The sequence below is a fragment of the Macaca fascicularis genome, chromosome 14 (genome assembly GCF_037993035.2).
Source record: "Macaca fascicularis isolate 582-1 chromosome 14, T2T-MFA8v1.1".
NCBI classification, from domain to species: domain Eukaryota; kingdom Metazoa; phylum Chordata; class Mammalia; order Primates; family Cercopithecidae; genus Macaca; species Macaca fascicularis.
The window spans coordinates 72,774,455-72,795,709 of record NC_088388.1 but is presented as its reverse complement, the minus strand read 5'-3'; the positions used below and the strand labels follow the sequence as shown (position 1 = coordinate 72,795,709).

The following is a 21,255-nucleotide window of genomic DNA, read 5'->3' as shown; positions in this document are numbered from 1 at the left end:
AGTCCCAGCTACTCAGAAGGCTGAGGCAAGAGAATCGTTTGAACCTGACAGGTGCAGGTTGCAGTGAGCCAAGATCGCACCAGCCTGGGTGACAGAGCGAGACTCCGTCTCAAAAAAAAAAAAAAAAAAAAAAAAGAACTCTGTCAACAATATTATTACCCCAGCCAGGAATGAAATGACCTTCCTCCCGTAAATAAATTGAAATCTTAATCTGCATGTCCCAGCTCAAGTGTCACATCTTTCAAGAAACTTTTCTCTAATAATCTCAAAAATATAAATAATATGGTATCCCCATTCTGGACATTATTAAAAAAGAATGAGGAACATCTACATGTACTGAGATGGAAAATCTCAGAGACATTAAGTGAAAATAAGCCATGGAATACATACATTATGATTCCATTTTTATGTTTAGAGAAAAAAGGACCATGCCATTCTCTTGCTTAAAACCCTTCAGTGGTTCCCCACTGCCAACCACTTGAAGTCTGAGCTCCTTAGCTGATATTCCTACTCCTTCACTAGCTGGGCTCTGCCAATCCCTGTGGCCTCATCTCCTACAGACCAATCTTGTCATTTTGAGCCCTGGGTTCCAGCTGTGACTAAAGTGCCCTCCACCATTTCTTCCTCTAGATCAGTGGCTCTCAAGCTTTAGCATACATCAGAATCACCTGGAATCCTTGTTAAACTACAGATTGCTGGCTGCACCCGTAGAATTTCTGATTTAAGTCTAGGATTGGCTCTAACAATTTCTATTTCCCATCAAGTTCCCCAGTGATACTGATGCTGCTGTTCTAAGAACCACACTTTGACAGCCAATGCCTTTACAATGATTATGACTCAATTTCCTCACCTACATATAGGCTGACCAATTATGTTCGTTTGAGACTGCCCCACTTTTGGCACTGCAAGTTTCAAGTCACAGCAAACCCCTTAGTTCCAACCAAACTGGGACAGTTGGTTACCACCTGCATAAGAATCTCTTTTTTTTTTTTTTTTTTTTTTTCAGACGGAGTCTTGCTCTGTGCCCCAGGCTGGAGTGCAGTGGCGCGATCTCGGCTCACTGCAAGCTCCGCCCCCCCGGGTTCACGCCATTCTCCTGCCTCAGCCTCCCGAGTAGCTGGGACTACAGGCGCCCGCTACCTCGCCCGGCTAATTTTCTTGTATTTTTAGTAGAGACGGGGTTTCACCGTGTTAGCCAGGATGGTCTCGATCTCCTGACCTCGTGATCCGCCCGTCTCGGCCTCCCAAAGTGCTGGGATTACAGGCTTGAGCCACCGCGCCCGGCATAAGAATCTCTTACAGGACATTTGTTGCTACTGCCAAGCAGGCCTTCTCTATGGTCAGGCAACAGGGAGTGCTGAGGAAGGAATTCCATCATCCTAACCGACTTTTTGCTGGAGTAAGAGTTTTTAACAAAGTTTTTCATATTCAGGCACCTCCAAACATATTTTCTTTATTTCCTCCAGAAAACAAGTTTTAGTACTGAGATCCTTGTAAACATTTAACACAACTGGTTTAAGAACAAGCTAAAAGCATCTATATCCTTGCCCTGTGTTGCTGGGGTACGTTTATACAAGGAGAAGTTGGGACAAATGCAGTGGGCCCAGTGACCTTCCTATTCAGTTCAAAGTAGGTCTTGGCATGAGAGTTCCATATAGCCAGTACAGCTGACTTTCTGTGATTTCCAAGGGGTGCCCAAGACACTAAGGGCCATGGTCCTTGGGAAGGTCTGATGATGTTTCTGCTCATTGTTGATCAGGGTCAAACCTTTTCACTAACCAGGATTGCTCTTTCCAAGAAGTCAGAGGTCAGAAAGCTGGTAGCGTCGTACAAGACCATCTCGACAGCATGTGTAGATCTGCTTCTCCCATGTGGCTACCTAGAACACAAGAATTCACAGTTAAAAGGAAGCCTGGGATTCTTCCATTTCAAAAAGATGGAGGCTTATGATTGACAGACACTAGTCCCAGGGAGTCTGAGAAGGCTTTATGAAGGCAACAGAATTACATCCATGATTATGTGCTTACAAAAATTGCTGGCTCGGCCGGGCGCGGTGGCTCAAGCCTGTAATCCCAGCACTTTGGGAGGCCGAGACGGGCGGATCACGAGGTCAGGAGATCGAGACCATCCTGGCTGACACGGTGAAACCCCATCTCTACTAAAAAATACAAAAAACTAGCCGGGCGAGGTGGCGGGCGCCCGTAGTCCCAGCTACTCAGGAGGCTGAGGCAGGAGAATGGCGTGAACCCGGGAGGCAGAGCTTGCAGTGAGCCGAGATCTGCCTCTGGGGAGGAGATGGTTCATAGATGAGCTTGGCTACTCTTGAACCTTATAAAATTGAATACAAAAAAGTACTGAATATGTGTCTTTTTTTCTGAGGAGGATTTCATCAACTCTTCAAGGAAAACAGCATGAATTCTGGAGTTAACTTAATCTCAGCTTTACTACCAACTAGCTGCATGACCTAGGGCAACTTTCTCAACCCCCCGGGCCCCAGTTGCCTCATTTGTACAATGGAAATATGTTGATTCAAAATATGGAACACTATACAAGAATTTTGTTTGTTTTTTGTTTTTTGAGACAGAATCTTGGCTCTGTCACCCAGGCTGGAGTGCAGTGGCACCATCTTGGCTCATTGCAAGTTCCGCCTCCCGGGTTCACGCCATTTTCCTGCCTCAGCCTCCAGAGTAGGTGGGACTACAGGCACCTGCCACCACGCCTGGCTAATTTTTTGTATTTTTAGTAGAGATGGGGTTTCACCGTGTTAGCCAAGATGGTCTCAATCTCCTGACCTCATGATCCACCCGCCTCGGCCTCCCAAAGTGCTGGGATTACAGGCGTAAGTCACTGCACCCGGCTGGAACACTACACAAGAATTTTAAAAAATGAAATGGATGGCCAGGCACAGTGGCTCACGCCTGTAATCCCAGCACTTTGGGAGGCCAAGGCAGGCCTCAGTCGGGAGTTCGAGACCAGCCTGACCAACATGGAAAAACCCTGTCTCTACTAAAAATACAAAATTAGCCAGGCGTGGTGGCGCATGCCTGTAATCCCAGCTACTTGGGAGGCTGAAGCAGGAGAATCGCTTGAACCTGGGAGGCAGAGGTTGCAGTGGGCTGAGATTGTGCCACTGCACTCCAGGCTAGGTAACAAGAGCGAAACTCCATCTCAAAAAAAAAAAAAAAAGAAAAAAGAAATAGATCTATATGCATTTACCTGGAAACAGCTCTAAGACGGTAATTTAAATAAAAGTCACAGGGCACTATATAGAGAATAGTCTCAATTATGTACAAACTGAAGATAAAAGTATATTATTCACATCAATACATAAAGATGTAAGTGTACAAATTCTCTGAAAATAGTCTTGAAAAATATGTGCCAAACTGTTAACGCTAGTTACTTCTGGAAAAGAGGAAGGGAACCAAAAAGGTCGTAAAGGAGACTTTTAAATCTGTATCATTCTGTATTGTTTGAACTTTTACAGATATTAACTGTACAACTTTTTTTAAATTATAGGAAAAAATAGGAATAATAATACCTACACCTCAACAAATGGTAACAAAGATTACATGAGATAATGTATATAAAACGTTCAGCACAGTGTCTGGTCAATAAATATTTCCCCTTTTATTTTTCTCTTTCTATTCTAATCAAATGAGAAAATCAGTCCAGAAGTCTTAATAATAATAATAATAATATTTATAGAATGTATTTACAAGGAGTTTTCATATTACTATCTTCATTTTACAGATGAATTGACAGACTAGTGAGGTAAAGTAAGTTTTTAAGTTTCTAGAGCCAGTAAGCGATGAACTTTTTTTTTTTTTTCTGAGACAGGGTCTCACTCTTCGCCCAGGCTGGAGTGCAGTGACACGATCACAGCTCATGGCAGCCTCAACTTCCCAGGCCCAAGCAATCGTCCCGTCTTGGCCTCCCAAATGAGTAGCTGGGACTACAGGCATGTGCGCCACCATGCCCAGCTAATTTTTCTGTATTTTTTGTAGAGATGGGGGGTCTCATCTTATTGCCCAGGCTGGTTTCGAACTCCTGGGCTCAAGTGATCCACCTGCTTCAGCCTCCAGAAGTGCTGAGGGTACAGCTGTCAGCCAGAAGTCACTTTTTTTTTTTTTTTTTTTTTTTAGAGATAGAGTCTCACTCTGTTGCACAGGCTGGAGTGGAGTGGTGCGATCTCGGGGCTCACTGCAGCCTCCACCTCCCAGGTTCAAGTGATTCTCCTGCCTCAGCCTCCCAAGTAGCTAGAACTACAGGCGTATACCACCACGCCCAGCTAATTTTTTTGTATTTTTAGTAGAGACGGGTTTCACCATGCTGGCCAGGCTGGTCTTGAACTCCTGACCTCAAGTGATCCACCTGTCTCGGCCTCCCAAAGTGCTGGAATTACAGGCATGAGCCACCATGCCTGGCCCAGACGTCACCTCTGACTTAAGCTCTTAATTTCTTCCCATCCTACCACACTGCCTATACAATAAGCACTATTTTATCATCCCTAATGACCACAAAGTATCTGGATTCAGTCTCATAAAAGCCCTAGATCTCCCATGAGAATCACCCAGGTCTAGTGTTGTCTCAGGCCTGTACCTTGTACACAGGGTCACAGTCAGCCCCAGTGAGCTCAGTGACATAGTCTAAGTCTTGCTGGACAATAAAACAGCTTCCATCACCTGAAAGGCAGAAAGAAAATTGATATAACTAAGAGAAAACTCTATCCAGAGTTTAAACACTCACTATTTTTATTTGCTTCTGTAGATCACTAGTGTAAAGAAGATGGTCCAAAGACCCAGAATGGCAAATAGATCTTATTATGTGGGCCATCTTTTTTTTTCAGACAGAGTTTCGTTCTTGTTGTCCAGGCTGGAGTACTATGCCGCGATCTCAGCTCACTGCAACCTCCACCTCCTGGGTTCAAGCAATTCTCCTGCCTCAGCCTCCCAAGCGCTGGGATTACAGGTGACCGCCACCACACCTGGGTAATTTTTGTATTTTTAGTAGAGATGGGGTTTCACCATGTTGGCCAGGCTTGTCTCAAACTCCCGACCTCAGGTGATCCATCCACCCGCCTCAGCTTCCCAAGGTGCTGGGATTACAAGCGTGAGCCACCATGCCCGGCCTATGTGGGCCAATTATGATAACCCATAGTGGCTGCCTAGAATGCTGAGCTGGGGTGGATTTGAAGAGCAAGTGCGAGTTCTGTGGGAAGAAGGGATGTCTTTGATTAGCAATGCCAGCCAAAGGCACAGAGCAAGCAACCACAGGTGTGTGTGTGTGAGTGTGTGTATTTATAAACTTATCCTAGATTATTTTTAATAGGGAATGTCTAAAAAAATGTCCTTAACATTTTTTAAAGAAATATTTGTGTAGATATTCCTAATTTTTTTTTTTTTTTTTTTTTTTTTTTTGAGACGGAGTCTTGCTCTGCCGCCCAGGCTGGAGTGCAGTGACCCGATCTCAGCTCACTGCAAGCTCCGCCTCCCGGGTTTATGCCATTCTCCTGCCTCAGCCTCCTGAGTAGCTGGGACTACAGGCGCCCGCCACCTCGCCCGGCTAGTTTTTTTTTGTATTTTTTAGTAGAGACAGGGTTTCACCGTGTTAGCCAGGATGGTCTCGATCTCCTGACCTCGTGATCCGCCCGTCTCGGCCTCCCAAAGTGCTGGGATTACAGGCTTGAGCCACCGCGCCCGGCGATATTCCCTATTAAAATGTTCCCAGATTATACCTCAATCTGTAAATTTGACTGTATACACTAGGAGAAAGAGGACAGTTAACACTAAGAAAGTAAAAGTATATCTGATTCTTAAAAGAGCACGGACAAATGAAACTTGGGGTGATCTATAAACTGCTTAATGAGGTGATTTCTTTTTGTTAATATAAAAGTAGTAAAAATACAAAAAAAATTAGCTGAGCGTGGTGGTCCACGCCTGTAATCCCAGATACTCAGGAGGCTGAGGCAGGAGAATTGCTTGAACCCAGGAAGCAGAGGTTGCAGTGAGCCAAGATGGTGCCACTGCACTCCAACCTAAGCAACAGAATGAGACTCTGTCTCAAAATAAATACATAAATACATAAATAAATAGAAGTAGTACATGCTCATTGAACAAAACTTTAAAAATAAACAAAGCAGGGGTAGAAAAATCACCCCAATCTACCATTCAAAGGCAATTACTGTTAATATTTTTATCTATTTTTTGTGCCTATTTTTCATGGTTGACAGCATGTGCATAAATGAATGTCTTTATGCATACAGTTTTTTCTGACTTTGTATATATAAAGACCTGGAAAAGAATCAGCAGATATTAATTAACCTTTTCAAACTTTTTGGAAATCTGAAAAACTGTTTTCCAAATTTATCTGTTAATCTATATTCCAAGCAGCAGCATATACAAGGTAGTACCTTACCCTTTCTTGCATTATTATTAAAAATCATCTTCTCCAACAATGAATCCTTATCTTTGAGAGAGACATATAGAAATGCTGACAGGTGAAATAAGATGCTCATGATATATTTCAAAATATATGAAATGAGGAATGCAAGGGAATGGGTAAAACAAGATTAGCCATATATTGATAATAGCTTACGTTGGACAATGGGTATAGCAGGTTCACTGTGCTATTTTCTCTACTTTTAGATATGTTTGGCAATTTCCATCAAAAAAGTTTTTTATTTTGTTTCATCTGGCAATTTAAATCTCCTCACTAATAATCAAAGAGTTCCAAAGGACCTCAAAGATCATCTATATCCAACTTCTAAACCAGTACAGAACTCCCTCTACAGCACATGGCAGAGCGGCCAAACAGCCTACACTTGCCCATCGCCAGAGTTAGGGGTGCTCACTACCTTAAGGGCAGCTTCTTTCTTAAGGAAAAGAAAGCTTTTCCTTTATAATTAACTGGAATGTGGTTTCTGATAACTTTCTCTTACTGGTCTTAGTTTTGTCCTCTGAAAACAGAGCTATAATCTTACTCCCTTTGCCTTTAGATATCAGTACTGGAAGTTATGCCTTGCCTTCTTCCCAGCAGAAAAGTAGAAAAGTACAAAAAATCTGCTCCTCTGGGTTGAAACCCAGGAGCCACCAAGATGCCAGCTTACCACTCTTCTCTCATGGATTCTGACACCGAACTCATTGGAAACATGGCACTGTTACCTATCAGAAGTCAATTCAAAGGACCTGCCCCAAGAGAGACAAAAGATATTGATACTGTGGATGAAGCCATCTATTACTTCAAGGCCAATGTCTTCTTCAAAAACTATGAAGTTAATAATGAAGCTGATAGGACCTTGATATATATCTCTCTCTACGTTTCTGAGTGTCTAAAGGAACTCCAAAAGTGCAATTCCAAAAGCCAGGGTGAGAAAGAAATGTATACACTGGGAATCACTAACTTTCCTGTTCCTGGAGAGCCCGGTTTTCCACTTAATGCAATTTATCCCAAACCTGCAAACAAACAGGAAGATGAAGTGATAAAGGCCTATTTACAACAGCTAAGGCAAGAGACTGGACTGAGACTTTGTAAGAAAGTTTTCAACCCTCAGAATGATAAACGCAGCAAGTGGTGGACTTGCTCTGTGAAGAGACAGTTCATGAACTAGAGTCTTTCAAGACCTGGACAGTGAAAGGAGCAGGGGCAGCCACCATCTCCAGAGCCCTAAGCAGCATTTTCCAGCAAGATATACACAATACTTTGCCTTTATTTCACAACGTTTTATACACAAGAGAGAAGAGCATGTCTTTACTTGAAAAACTTTTGATCAAGAATTCGGGTGGGAGAAAAGAAAGTGGGTTATCAACAGTGATTTGAAATTTTCTGCAGTATTAAGCTGGTGCTTAGTAAGCATAAGTAATAATAAAGAAATTTCAGGCCAGGCGCGGTGGCTCACACCTGTAATCCCAGCACTTTGGGAGGCCAGGGCGGGCGGATCATGAGGTCAGGAGATCGAGACCATCCAGGCTAATACGGTGAAACCCTATCTCTACTAAAAATACAAAAAACTAGCCAGGTGTGGTGGCGGGCACCTGTAGTCCCAGCTACTCAGGAGGCTGAGGCAGGAGAATGGCATGAACTCGGGAATGGAGCTTGCAGTTAGCTGAGATGCTGCCACTGCACTCTAGCCTGGATGACAGAGCAAGACCCTGTCTCAAAAAAAAAAAAAAGAAAAAGAAATTTCTAACATTCCAAAAAAAAAAAAAAGTACCAAAAGTAGAGTACGAGTCAGCTCTTCTCCACCTCCTACTCCTCATATAACCCACACATCACCTTGAAACAGAGATTTTTTTTTTTTTTTTTGAGAGGGAGTTTCACCAGGGATTACAGGTGCACACCACCATGCCCGGCTAATATTTGTATTTTTAGCAGAGATGGCATTTCGCCATGTTGGCCAGGCTGGTCTTAAACTCCTGACCTCAGGTGATCTACCCTCCTCGATCTCCCAAAGTGCTGGGATAACAATCAGGAAAATGGCCTGCAGGTAGGAGAGAAGAGGTGAGAAATATCGAGGCCTCAGGTGATCTATCCACCTTGGCCTCCCTAAGTGCTGGGATTACAGGTGTGAGTCACTGCGCCCAACCTTATTTTTTTTTTTTTTTTATTTTTTTTTTTTTTAGACAGAGTCTCACTCTGTCACCCAGGCAGGAGTGCAGTGGCATGATCTCAGCTCAGTGCATCCTCCGCCTCCCAGGTTCAAGCAATTTAATGCCTCAGCCTCCTGAGTAGCTGGGACTACGGACGTGTGCCACCATGCCCAGTAATTTTGTGTTTTTAGTAGAGACAGGGTTTCATCATGCTGGCCAGGGTGGTCTCAAATTCCTGACCTCAAGGGATCCACCCGCTTCAGCTTTCCAAAGTGCTGAGATTACAGGCATGAGCCACCATGCCCAATCACTATCTTTTTAATATTTTTTTAATTAAAAAAATTATTTTTGAGACAGAGTCTCGCTTTGTCACCCAGGGTGAAATGCAGTGGCACAATCATGGCTCACTGCAGCCTCCACCTCCTAGACTCAAGCGATCCTCCTACCTCAGCTTCCTGAGTAGCTGGGACCACAGAAATGAACCACCATGCCTGACTAATTTTTATTTTTTGTAGAGACAGGGTCTTCTATGTTGCCCGGACTGGTCTCAAACTCCTGGGCTCAAGTGATCCTTCCACCTCAGCCTCCCAAAATGCTGGGATTATAGGCATAAGCCACTGTGCCCAGCCCATTTGTTTTTTAAATTTAAAAAAAAAAAAAAAGTTTTATAAAAATATTATATTTTGGAGTGACTTTAGGTTTACAGAAAAGTTAGTTAAAGATAATACAGAAAGTTCCCATATGCCCTTAATCAGTTTCAGGTTTTCCCAAATGTTATCACCTTACATTTGTCAAAACTAAGAGGTCAATATTGGTACACTGCTATTACCTAAACACATACTTTTTTTTTTTCCACCAGTCTTTCCTTAACATCCTGGATCCAGTCTAGAATACCACTGACTTAGCTGTCAAGTTTCTTTAGTCTCCTTGGTTGACTTTTATTTTCAAATCACTAAATTAATATAATCTGAAATGGACTCTGGACTTCTTGTTAAGTGAAGCAGTACACTTTCCTAACTGTTTAAACCATGTTCAGCAGAGTGTTCTGTAAATAACAGCCCAAAACATCCTAACTGATATACTGAAATGCTCAAGGTAGGTAGGTAGTCCCTCCAGGCTGTATAGTCCAGTCCTCCTCACCTGCATCATTCCTACAAGGATCCAGTGTCCCTTAATGTACACTTTGTTCCAGGCATTTCCCCAACATCATTCCTGAACTCCATTCCAAAGAGTTTGTCCTGGCTACACCAAGGTACTCGCTTTACCTAGAATATGTATGTAAAGCATCAAACACAGTACCTACTACATAGCAGGCTCTCCGGAAATGCTAGTGCCCTTCTTCTTTTGCCCCCCTTGCCTCATCTATGACTTTGCATACACAAAAGCTTCAGCTTTCAGTGTCCATCTTTACATCTCCAGTGGGTGAAATCTTCATCGGTTTACATGTCACCTAGTTCACAAAGACCTTGCTGACAGCACTCCTGCCTCTAGAATTAGCTATTCTCCATTTCCTCATGCAGTCTTCTAATGTAGTCCTTATCAAACTGGACTGCAATCATATGTTCACATGTCTGTCTGCCTTATTGTGAGCTCCCTTAGGGCACAAGAGTGGTGGGCATTGAGCTAAATTCTGGGAATAACACAATGAATAAGGCACAGTCACCACCCTCAAGGAGCTTGAACTGGAGGGGGACGCAGACAATCACAACACAGAGTGATAAAAACTATTGATAGGTACAATATGCCAAAGAATCATGGGGGACCATGCCCCAACCCAGCCAGAGATTATACACTTAAAACTATGTTTAATTAACTGAACTACAAAGAAGCATCTCTCTCAATTGGCTCATGGACCCACCTTGGCTAGCAATGAATCCATCTCTGAAACTTAGCAGGGATAGAACTGGTGCTCCTGATCTGTGGATGACTTGTACCGGAGCCCTAGGATTCAAAGAAAAGGGAAATTTTACTTTCTTTCTTCAAAAGCAATACTTGACCATATTCACTAATCACATAAGAGCAAACAGGATAAAATGTGGAGAAAGATTAAACATTTCTATGGTTTCTTTCCTGGCAAGAACCTTAACTGGCAGATTAAGGTAATTCATTTAAAACCATCCATGTCTCTAAACATGAACTAATTCACCACCCAAATCCTGAGTTTTTAAGGCAGGTATGACATGGGTTGAAGATAACAATATTAGCAGTATGTTAACCTTTTCACTTAACGAAAGAATTAAGATTTGTTGTAAAATATTAAAATTGTCAAGACTCTAAAGAGAAAGAGAAAGCTGAGTGAGAATCAATTTAATATATATGTAAGGGTGATTTTATAATAGTGATCAGAGATTCCCTATCTCTGTGGAGGCAAAAAAAAAAAAAAAGAAAAAAATTAAGTAACTGAAATGATGGAAGAAAAGGTATAAGCTAGTCACCATCTACTGTAATTTCTTCCCTGCTCTTGGAATAAACTTAGAATGGCAGGTAAGGTCAAAGCAGCTCCTGTTTTCCTGCTGGCATCACTTCTCACCACTGCCCTCATATGCAGGGAACATACCTGTCATAGACTCCCGAAAACAACCCCTTTCACATGCCTTCATATATAGGATTGTATATATGGGATTCTACCGAGCCCAGCTCTTTTCCTCCTTCTTTACTTGGCAACTTCCTACTCAGCAAGATCCAATGTTTCTCAGTGCTTTGGAGAAGCAGTCTTACCTCCTTCCCTCTCCTTTCTGGTGCTTCCTTAAATTTCTGTGGCTAGCCCTGTCAGACAAGCGATCACACTGCACAACAGTCTTTTACTTGTCCATCTTTATCATTAGACTCCAGGTGTCTCAAAGGCAGAGTCTGTTTTTTTGTTTTTTGTTTTTGTTTTTGAGATAGAGTCTCGCTCTGTTGCCCAGGCTGGAGTTCAGTGGCACGATCTCAGCTCACTGAAACCTCCACTTCCCAGGTTCAAGTGATCCTCCTGCCTCAGCTACGCTAGCAGCTGGGATAATAGGTACGCGCCACCATGCCCAACTAATTTTTGTATTTTCAGTAGAAACGGGGTTTCGCCATGTTGGCCAGGCTGGTCTCGAACTCCTGACCTCAGGTGATCCACTCACCTTGACCTTCCGAAGTGCTGGGGTTACAGGAGTGAGCCACCACACCCAGCCCAGAGTCTGTACCTTTTATTTCTGTTTTTCAGTGCCTTGAACCAAGCCTGATGCCCACAGAAGCTATTTTCAATAAATATCAGTTGAAAAAAGGAAGGAAATCAAAGGAAGAAGGGACAGAATTGTAGAAATTATTAAATCCTGCAACAGAGAGATTGTGTGATTCTCTTTAGGTATCTTTAAGACCAAGGAAAAGCCTGTTTAGAAAGGTCATGATCAAAACTACATAACTAACAGAGCTGGGTTCCTTAAACTAAAAATAATCTTTTAGGGCTGGGTACAGTGGCTCATGCCTGTAATCCCAGCACTTTGGGAGGCTGAGGCGGGCAGATAATGAGGTCAGGAGTTTGAGACCAGCCTGACCAACCTGGTGAAACCCTGTCTCTATTAAATATACAAAAATTAGCTTGGTGTGGTGGCACACGCCTGTAATCCCAGCTACTCAGGAGGCTAAGGCAGGAGAATTGCTTGAACCCGGGAGGCAGAGGTTACAATAAGCCGAGATAGCACCACTGTACTCCAGCCTGGAGGACAGAGTGAGAATCCATCTCAAAAAATAAATAAATAAATAAAAATAATTCAATCTTTCAATCTTAGGGTAGCCAGGGTCTAATGTAAGAGAAAATTACTGAGCTCTTTAAGGTTAAAAGTTCTAGACAATCAATTTAAATGAAATGTTAGTTTATATTTAACCTTAATTTTCACAGCAATCATTAGTCAGACAATCATAATAGTATGAATCATATATTTTAATATGAGTCCAGGAATAATAAGAACAATCAGAAAATTCAGACCAGAAAACCTTTGTAAACGGAAAAATATACCCTTGATTCAATAGTCATCTATATGCTAGGCTAAATCAACGTTAAAGCCAATAAAAATTTCCACTCTGTAGAAGACCTGCATCATGTAAATGAATAGTGACTCACCCTGGACTCCTCACATCCAGCTGATAAATGTTTCCATCTTGAGTCCCAGCCAATAGCAAGAAGCCAGAGAGAAAAGTACAGCAGTTGAAAGCATCTGAGCCAATAAAGAGGAACACCTGGGAACAAGTAGGAGGCAAAAATGCTGTTTAGAGATTAATTTGTTTCCAAGAATAAACAGGCACCAAAAAAGGAAAAATTTCACTATATTTTGAGATATTTTCTTCCTTCCCCCTTTAATTATTCTCAAATGGTAAATTACACATTCACCAAAAACTGAGAAGGAAATAATCCCAGGATTTCAGGAACCTGAGGCTGGTTAAGGACTTGAACAGTTTATGTAATATACTCTGAGGTGGCAGTTTTCCAACTATTACCACTCAACACACTATCTCACAGTATCCTCACCAACAAAATTCCTTCTTTTCCCCTTTTTCATGACAACCTTCTATTTGAGAAACACTTGCAATTCCCACATGTAAGTTTTGTTCCATGTCACTTCAACCTTTTGAGGGAGGGTATTTTGTAGGAAAATAAACAGGCTTAAATAAAGTAGCGATGTAAAGAATCACAGTTCTCCCCATGAATCTGAAAAAGAAAGTATTAGATTTTCATTTACTTCTTACTGTTAGCTCAAACTGATTATGTCTTCCCCAAACATTCTAAAAAGAAAAGGCAAAAAACAAAATAAACAAAAAAACCTGATTTCCCTCTGGAAGTAAAAGCCAGTGTGAAAACTCAAGTACAAAGGCGATATTAGCAAAAATGGTAATGTTCCTGAAACAAACTTTGAAAATGGAAATATCACTAGCACAATGAAGTAATAAGATGAAATGAAAACAGCAAACGCTGTGGCCAAACCAAATCATTAAAGTTGTCTGGATGACAATTACAGGAGCTAGAAGGAAATTTTAAAAATCTAATCTCTGGGAAGAGAGAATTTAGTTAACAGCATAATCTTCCCAGCAAAAATTCAGATGTAGGAAGAAACTCCAACTAATGGTCTGTTCATTAATTGATCAAGAGTCCTGAATACATGAGTCTTTTTTTTTTTTTTTTTTTTTTTTTTTTTTTGAGACGGAGTCTCGCTCTGTAGCCCAGGCTGGAGTGCAGTGGCCGGATCTCAGCTCACTGCAAGCTCCGCCTCCCGGGTTCACGCCATTCTCCGGCCTCAGCCTCCCGAGTAGCTGGGACTACAGGCGCCCGCCACCTCGCCCGGCTAGTTTTTTGTATTTCTTAGTAGAGACGGGGTTTCACCGTGTTATCCAGGATGGTCTCGATCTCCTGACCTCGTGATCCACCCGTCTCGGCCTCCCAAAGTGCTGGGATTACAGGCTTGAGCCACCGCGCCCGGCCTTTTTTTTTTTTTTTTTTTTTGAGACAGGGTCTCACTCTGGTTCCCCAGACTGGAGTACAGTGGCACAATCTTGGCTCACTGAAGCCTCGACCTTCCAGGCTAAGGTGATCTTCCCATCTCAGCCTCCCAAGTAGCTGTAGCTGGAATTACAGGTGCATGCCACCACGCCCAGCCAATTTTTTGTATTATTAATAGAGATGGGTTTTTTGCCCAGGCCAGTCTTGAACTCTTGGACTCAAGCAATCTACCCTTTCTGGGCCTCCCAGAAAGCTGGGATTACAGGCATGAGCCATTGTTCCCAGCCGCATGAGTTCTTTACTCAGAATTTCTTCACATTACCTAAGAGGTAGCAGGACTCATAAAGAAAGAAAATCTATACAACTTCATCATTTTACATATAGCACACTAAGGCCCAGAGAAGGAAAATGACTTAACAAAGATCACAAAACAGTAGAGCATTTAATCCTCATCATATACCCTATTATGCCCAGTTTAGTGATGAGGAAGCAGGCGCAGAGAGGTTAAGTAACTTGTCCAATGCTGGAATCATTAAGTATTAACATAAGAACTGAGATTTATTTTATTTTTTTATTCTCTGCAAGTGTTGCACAAGAACTGGGATTTAGGGCCGGGTGCAGTGGCTCACACCTGTACTCCAAGGTGTGAGGTCAAGGAAGGTAGATCACATGGGTCAGGAGTTTGAGACTAGTCTGGCCAACATGATGAAACCCTGTCTCTACTGAAAATATAAAAATTAGCCAGGCATGGTGGTAGGCCTGTAATCCCAGCTACTCGGGAGGCTGACGCAGGAGAATCACCTGAACCTAGGAGGCGGAGGTTGCAGTAAGCTGAACCGAGATTGCACCACTGCACTCCAGCCTGGGCGACAGAGTGAGACTCTGTCTCAAAAAACAAACAAACAAACAAACAAACAGGGATTTAAATGTTGCCCTCATTCCAAATCCCACACTCTTAATCATTATGCTGTACTTCCTCTTACTCAGGCAGCTTTCTCAAAAGTGAACACAGGGAGCAAGTAGAAATGTTTCCAAAATAGCCTTCTAAGAAACAGAACGACCCAGGTTGCCTCAGAGTTCAAAGGCCATATAGGAACCACTTGCCGGCTGCCTGCTCTGTAGTCCCAAGCACTGAAGTTTCTTATCTTCCCGGGCCAACAGCAGCATTTTTGCTTCTGTTCCAACCTCCCGTTCACCTGCATGACAAATGAACTATGTTAATAACAGTGAGGCTGATCAGCTGGCAGTGCCCACACAGCACCAATACTGATGGTTGACTACTGATTTTGTTAGCGATTCACTTACTACAAAGCAAACATTTATTATGTTCTGTATCTCACTGTGGTATTATTTATAAACTGGATATATTTGACAAAACTCACAGAACTATACAATTAAAAAGACTGACTTTATTTTTACATTTTAAAAATGTTTTTTAATGGTATCCAGTAGCCAAGGAAAAGGGTGACTTTTACCATATGTAAAAGATACCTCAGTAAATCCAAATGTATTTTTAAAATGTGTGTGTGTGTACTCTTTTTTGAGACAGGGTCTAGTATGTTGTCCAGGCTGAAGTGCCTGGGCCATTCACAAGAACAAACATAGCACCCCACAGCCTTGAATCCCTGGGCGCGAGCAATCCTCCTGCCTCAGCCTCCTGAGTAGCTGGGACTATAGGTGTGCACACCATGGCTGGCAATAAACCCAACTTTTAAAATACTAAGTTGTTTGTACCGTGAGAAGACACCACACTAGGAGCAGGGATACAATGCTGGAAAATATAGTCTCTGACCTCAAAGATCTTACAGCCTGGAGAAAATGAAATGTATTCATTCACTCACCAAATATTTCTTTAGGGCCTACTATGTATCAGGCACTATTCTTTTTTTCTTTTTCTTTTTTACCTTCATCTTCTATGTGATGACATCACACACTATTCTAACTGCTAAGGAAACAGTGATGAACAAACAGATAAGGTCCTTACTCTCAAGGATTCTAGTGAATAGGTAAATAAACAAGTAGGATACTTTCAGAAAGTGATGAGTTCTAAAAGAAAATAAAATAGAAAAATAAGATCAGAATTGAATAGGTGGTGGGAGGCTAAGTGGGGAGGGTAACTTTAAATGTAAACTTCATTTATTTTTAAAAATTTTTTTTATAGAGATGGGGTCTCACTATGTTGCCCAGGCTAGTCTCAAACTCCTGGGCTCAAGCAATTCGCCCACCTCAGCCTCCCAAAGTGCTGGGTTTACAGGTGTGAGCCACCACGTCCAGCCTAAACTTTAACTTTAAAAAGCCTCTGTGGAAGTAATTTTTCAACTGAACGGTGAGATCTGAAAGGTGAACAGAAACCAGTTATGTGAAGAGCTTCAGGAGTATATTCCAGACTAAGGGAAAAAGAAGGCAGAGTCAGGCCAGGTGCGGTGGGTCACGCCTGTAATCCCAGCACTTTGGGAGCCCGAGGCGGGTGATCACTTGAGGTAAGGAGTTCAAGACCAGCCTGGCCAACATGGCAAAACCCCATCTCTACCAAAAATACAAAAAATAGCTGGGTGTGGTGGTGCATGCCTGTAATCCCAGCTACTCGGGAGGCTGAGGCAGGAAAATTGCTTGAACCCAGGAGGTGGAGGTTGCAGTGAGCCAAGAATGTGCCACTGCATTCCAGTCTGGGTGACAGAGGGAGACTGTCTCAATTTAAAAAAAAAAAAAAAAGAAGGCAAAGTCCGGAGACTGGGAGAGTCCACTGTACTGAAAGAAGAAACTGAAGCCCTGTAGTTGAAATGTAGTGGGCCTGGCTGAGGATGGTATGACATGAGACTGGAGAGAAGTGCAGGGGTCAGAAAGTATAAAAGCTTGTTGTAAGCCATGTAAGGGGTTAGGATTTCAACATGTACAAAGGGAGGCCACTGGAGAGTTCTAAGCAGGAGCATGACATGACTTATGATTTTCTTTTTCTTTTTTTTTTGGAGATGGAGTCTCGCTCTGTCACCCAGGCTGGAGTGCAATGGCGTGATCTCGGCTCACTGCAACCTCCGCCTCCCAGGTTCATGCCATTCTCCTGCCTCAGCCTCCCGAGTAGCTGGGACTACTGGCGCCCACCACCACCCCCGGCTAATTTTTTGTATTTTTAGTAGAGACAGGGTTTCACTGTGTTAGCCAGGTTGGTCTCGATCTCCTGACCCTGTGATCTGCCCACCTCGGCCTCCCAAAGTGCTGGGATTACAGGCGTGAGCCACCACACCCGGCACGATTTTCTTAAATGACCACAATGATTGCTCTGAAAAGAATGGCTTATAGGAGAATAGTCTAGGCAGTAGTACAGGAAATAGGTGATGATAGTTTGGACCAGGATGTTGGCAGGAGGAAGGGAGAGAAGGGGAGGGAGAGGGAGAAATAGAAAAATTAGAAACACTTTGAAGTTAGAGATGGTAGACGTTGCTGATGCAGGATATGAGGAAAGAGGGGGTAGACTGTGAGTGAATCTCAGGCTTCAGGCTTGAGCAAATGGGTAGATAGTGGTGCCATTTCTGAGATGGAAAAAAACAGTTTGGGGTGGGGAGGGATCAAACACTCCTTGTTAGACAAGGTAAGTTCAACTTATTTATTAGACATCAAAATAGAGTCTGAAACTCAGGTGAGAGGTCTATGCTTTACATGAACTTTGGAAATCGTTATCAGTTTTAATAATGATAGCTATGGAACAGATGAGATCACAAAGGAAGAAACTGTAGTTACAGTTGAGGGCCCAGAACTTAATAGTGGGGCCCTCTAGTATTTAAAGGTAGAAGAGAGGAGTTTCATAAAAGGAGAACTTTAAAAAGTAGCAGTCAATGAAACAGGAAGAAAGCCAGTGTTGTGTGGTATCACAGAAGCCATGAAAAAAATGTTCTCTAAGGAGAGGGTTTACTATGTGAAATACCACTAAATTCAGAAAGACAAGCACAGAGAAATAAGATGGATTCGGCAAGAGAAAGCTCACTGGTGGCTGGGCCCCATAGCTCACACCTGTAAGCCCAGCAGTTTGGGAGGCTGAGGAGGGCGGATCACTTGAGGCCAGAAGTTCAAGACCAGCCTGGCCAACATGGTGAAACCTCGTCTCTACTAAAAATACACAAATTAGCCAGGCATGATGGTGGGCACCCATAATCCCAGCTACTCGGGAGGCTGAGGCACGAGAATCACTTGAACACTTGAACCTGGGAGGTGGAGGTTGCAGTGAGCCAAGAGATCGTACCACTGCACTCCAGCCTGGGCAAGACTAAGACCCCATCTCAAAAAAAAAAAAAAAAAAAAGGAAGGTCACTGGTGACTTTAACAACAGCCATTTCAGTCAAGTACTTGGGCATAAACCATCCTAGAATGGGCTGAAGAATAAATGGGAAATGAAAAAGTACAGAAAACGAGAAACAATATTTTCATTTAAATTACTTTAGGGCCAGCAGCAGTGGCTCGTACTTGTAATCCCAGCACTTTGGGAGGCTAAGATGGGAGGATCGCTTGAGGCCAGGAGTTCAAGACCAGCCTGGGCAACATAGTGAGACCTTGTCGCTACAAAAATAAAAAATAAAAAAAATTAGATAGGTGTAGCGGTGCATGCCTAGAGTCCTAGCTACTCAAGAGGCTGAGAGGCAGAAGAACTGCTTGAACAGAGTACAGAGGATTATTAGGGCTAAGAAACTACTATGTATGATACTACAATGGTGAATACATGTCACTGTACATTTGTCAGACCCTATAGGATGTATAACGCCAAGAATGAGTCTTAAACTCTGAACTTTGGATGATAATAATGTGTCATATGTAGGTTCATCAGCCGCAACAAATGTACCACTCTGGTGGGAGACGTTGATAGTGAGGAGGGCTATGTGTGGGTGGGTAAGGCAAAAGGTATATAAGAACTCCCTGTACTTTTTTTTTTTGAAACAGAGGCTCACACTGTCACCTAGGCTGGAGTGCATTGGTGCAATCTCAGCTCACTGCAACTTCAACTTCCCAGGTTCACACGATTCTCCTGCCTTAGCCTCCCGAGTAGCTGGGATTACAGACACACACCACCACACCCGGCTAAATTTTTGTATTTTTAGTAGAGACAGGGTTTCACTATGTTGGCCAGACTGGTCTCAAAATCCTGATCTTGTGATTCGCCCTCCTTGGCCTCCCAATGTGCTGGGATTATAGGCGTGAGCCACCACGCCCAGCCCCCTGTACTTTCTGCTAAATTTTGCTGTGAACCTAAAATGGCCCTAAAAAATAAGGTCTATTTTTTTAAATGTGAAGGGCTAAGACAATGGTAGGAAAAAAAAAAATTGTCCCATGCTGGCTAACATGGTGAAACCCCGTCTCTACTAAAAAATACAAAAAATTAGCCAGGCGTGGTGGCGCGCGCCTGTAGTCCCAGCTTCTTGGGAGGCTAAGGCAGGAGAATGGTGTGAACCCAGGAACCAGAGCTTGCCGTGAGCCGGGATTGTGCCACAGCACTCCAGCCTGGGCGACAGAGCAAGACTCCATTTCAAAAAAAATATTGTCCTATGGAACAAAGATGCAACTATTATTATGGGAAAATAAGAATGAAAGTTGCCTTATTAGGACCTTTATTAGCCTCTCACCACAGCTATTCAACCCATTTCCTACTACTACCCCTCTTAATTCAACTTTCTAGCCCAGCCAAGTGTATCTTTTTATATAACACTCAGTTTCATGTCCAAGCTGTAATGCAAACTGCCCCTACACCTACCCCTTGCCCTAGCTCCCACTGTCCTATCCTTACCATTCCTGTCTGTTCAACTTGAACTTACCCTTTAAAGGCTTAAGCCAACTTCTTTTGTGACATCTTTCCTATCTATACTAACCGGGAACACTCCATCCCTCTGAAAACCTATTATATTTGCATTAGGACTCGCTAATTTGCCAGGCATGGTGGTACATGCCTATAGTCCCAGCTATTAGGGAGGCTGTGGTGGGAGGATCACTTAAGCCCAGGAGTTCAAGGCCAGCCTGGGCAAAACAGCAGGACTCTATCACTAAAAGAATATTATAAATAAAAAGAATCACTAATTAGTTCAGCCAAATGTTACTGTTCTCTAAATGTTTTATAGCAAGCTTGTCCAACCTGCAGCCCAGGGAGGCTTTGAATGAGGCCCAACACAAATTCATAAACTTCCTTAAAATATTATGAGATTTATTTATTTATTTTTAGCTCAGCTATCATCAATGTTAAGTGTGTTTTATGTGTGGCCCAAGGTAAGTCTTCTTCAAATGTGGCCCAGGGATGCCAAAAGATTGGACACCCCTGTTTTATAGGCATTAATCTCATCTGCTAAATTAGATTGTACTTACTGAAATGTAGTGCTATGACATATACTTCCTTTGTAGATTCCAAAGCAATAGAAACATAGTAGGTACAGAATAAATATTAATTGTATGGTGAAAACAGAAATACCAGGTACAGAGCAGAAAAGGATGAGGAAGAAATAGAGAAACTAAGGCAATCACTGAAGGGGGCCCAAGAAAAAAAACAATCCTACATATCATTATCAACTTACTGGGCATCTGCTCAGGGGAGCCAAGGTTTATGGAGTTGTCAGCAGCACCCACCGCCACTCCATTGATGGAAGAACCACAATCTGCAAGGACTCCCAAGCAGGCTGAGCGCCCACAATCCCAAAGTCGTGCTGTCCCATCTCGAGAACCAGATACCACATTCCTCCCCCGATCAACGATGGCTGTATCCAGGATACCTAGCAAGAGAAAAAAACTCCCTAAGATGGAGGATGGAGTGAAGGAACTACAAGGGCAGAGAAGATGGAGCTGCATAAATGACTCCATCCCTTCACAAACATGTTCTGAACAGGTACCACATGCTGGCCATGTTCAAGTGCTCGAAAAACAGAAATAGAGTCCCAGCTCCCCAATAAATCAAAGTTTAGCTGTGAAAGACAGGCATGGAAAAACAAATTCTGGATTTAATTTTTAGTGGAGTGTGCTAGAGCAATCATGTTCAAGTTTTTTATTTTATCTTCAAAACCCTTTTTTAAAAATAAAAATTAAGAGGTCGAGTATGGTGGCTCATGCCTGTAATCCCAGCACTTTGGGAGGCTGAGGCAGGTGGATTGCCTGAGCTCAGGAGTTCAAGACCAGCCTGGCTAATATGATGAAACCCCGTCTCTACTAAAAATATAAAATAGCCAGGTGTGGTGGCACATGCCTGTA

The 21,255-nt window shown here is 42.8% G+C and overlaps 1 protein-coding gene and 1 pseudogene across 32 annotated transcripts in view; one reads left to right on the top strand and one right to left on the bottom strand.

The window, feature by feature from the left end:
• Window positions 1–1,418: 1,418 nt before the first annotated feature.
• PAAF1 (proteasomal ATPase associated factor 1) overlaps window positions 1,419–21,255 on the bottom strand; it is a 53,690-nt gene continuing 33,853 nt past the window's right edge. For 16 of the 32 annotated variants that reach the window (XM_074014695.1, XM_065528707.1, XM_074014705.1 and 13 more), the window contains 6 exons: window positions 20,589–20,783; window positions 15,151–15,242; window positions 12,676–12,791; window positions 10,444–10,526; window positions 4,600–4,682; window positions 1,419–1,879 (listed from right to left, as the gene is read on the bottom strand). In XM_074014695.1, the coding sequence (XP_073870796.1) occupies window positions 1,802–1,879; window positions 4,600–4,682; window positions 10,444–10,526; window positions 12,676–12,791; window positions 15,151–15,242; window positions 20,589–20,783 (647 nt within the window). In that variant the 3' untranslated portion in view covers window positions 1,419–1,801. Of the gene's footprint in view, window positions 1,880–4,599; window positions 4,683–10,443; window positions 10,527–12,675; window positions 12,792–13,080; window positions 13,261–15,150; window positions 15,243–20,588; window positions 20,784–21,255 lie in introns of all 32 variants that reach the window. The other 16 variants (XM_074014693.1, XM_074014712.1, XM_074014694.1 and 13 more) reach the window with 6 other exon arrangements.
• Window positions 7,094–7,606, top strand: LOC102135583 (actin-related protein 2/3 complex subunit 3 pseudogene; annotated as a pseudogene).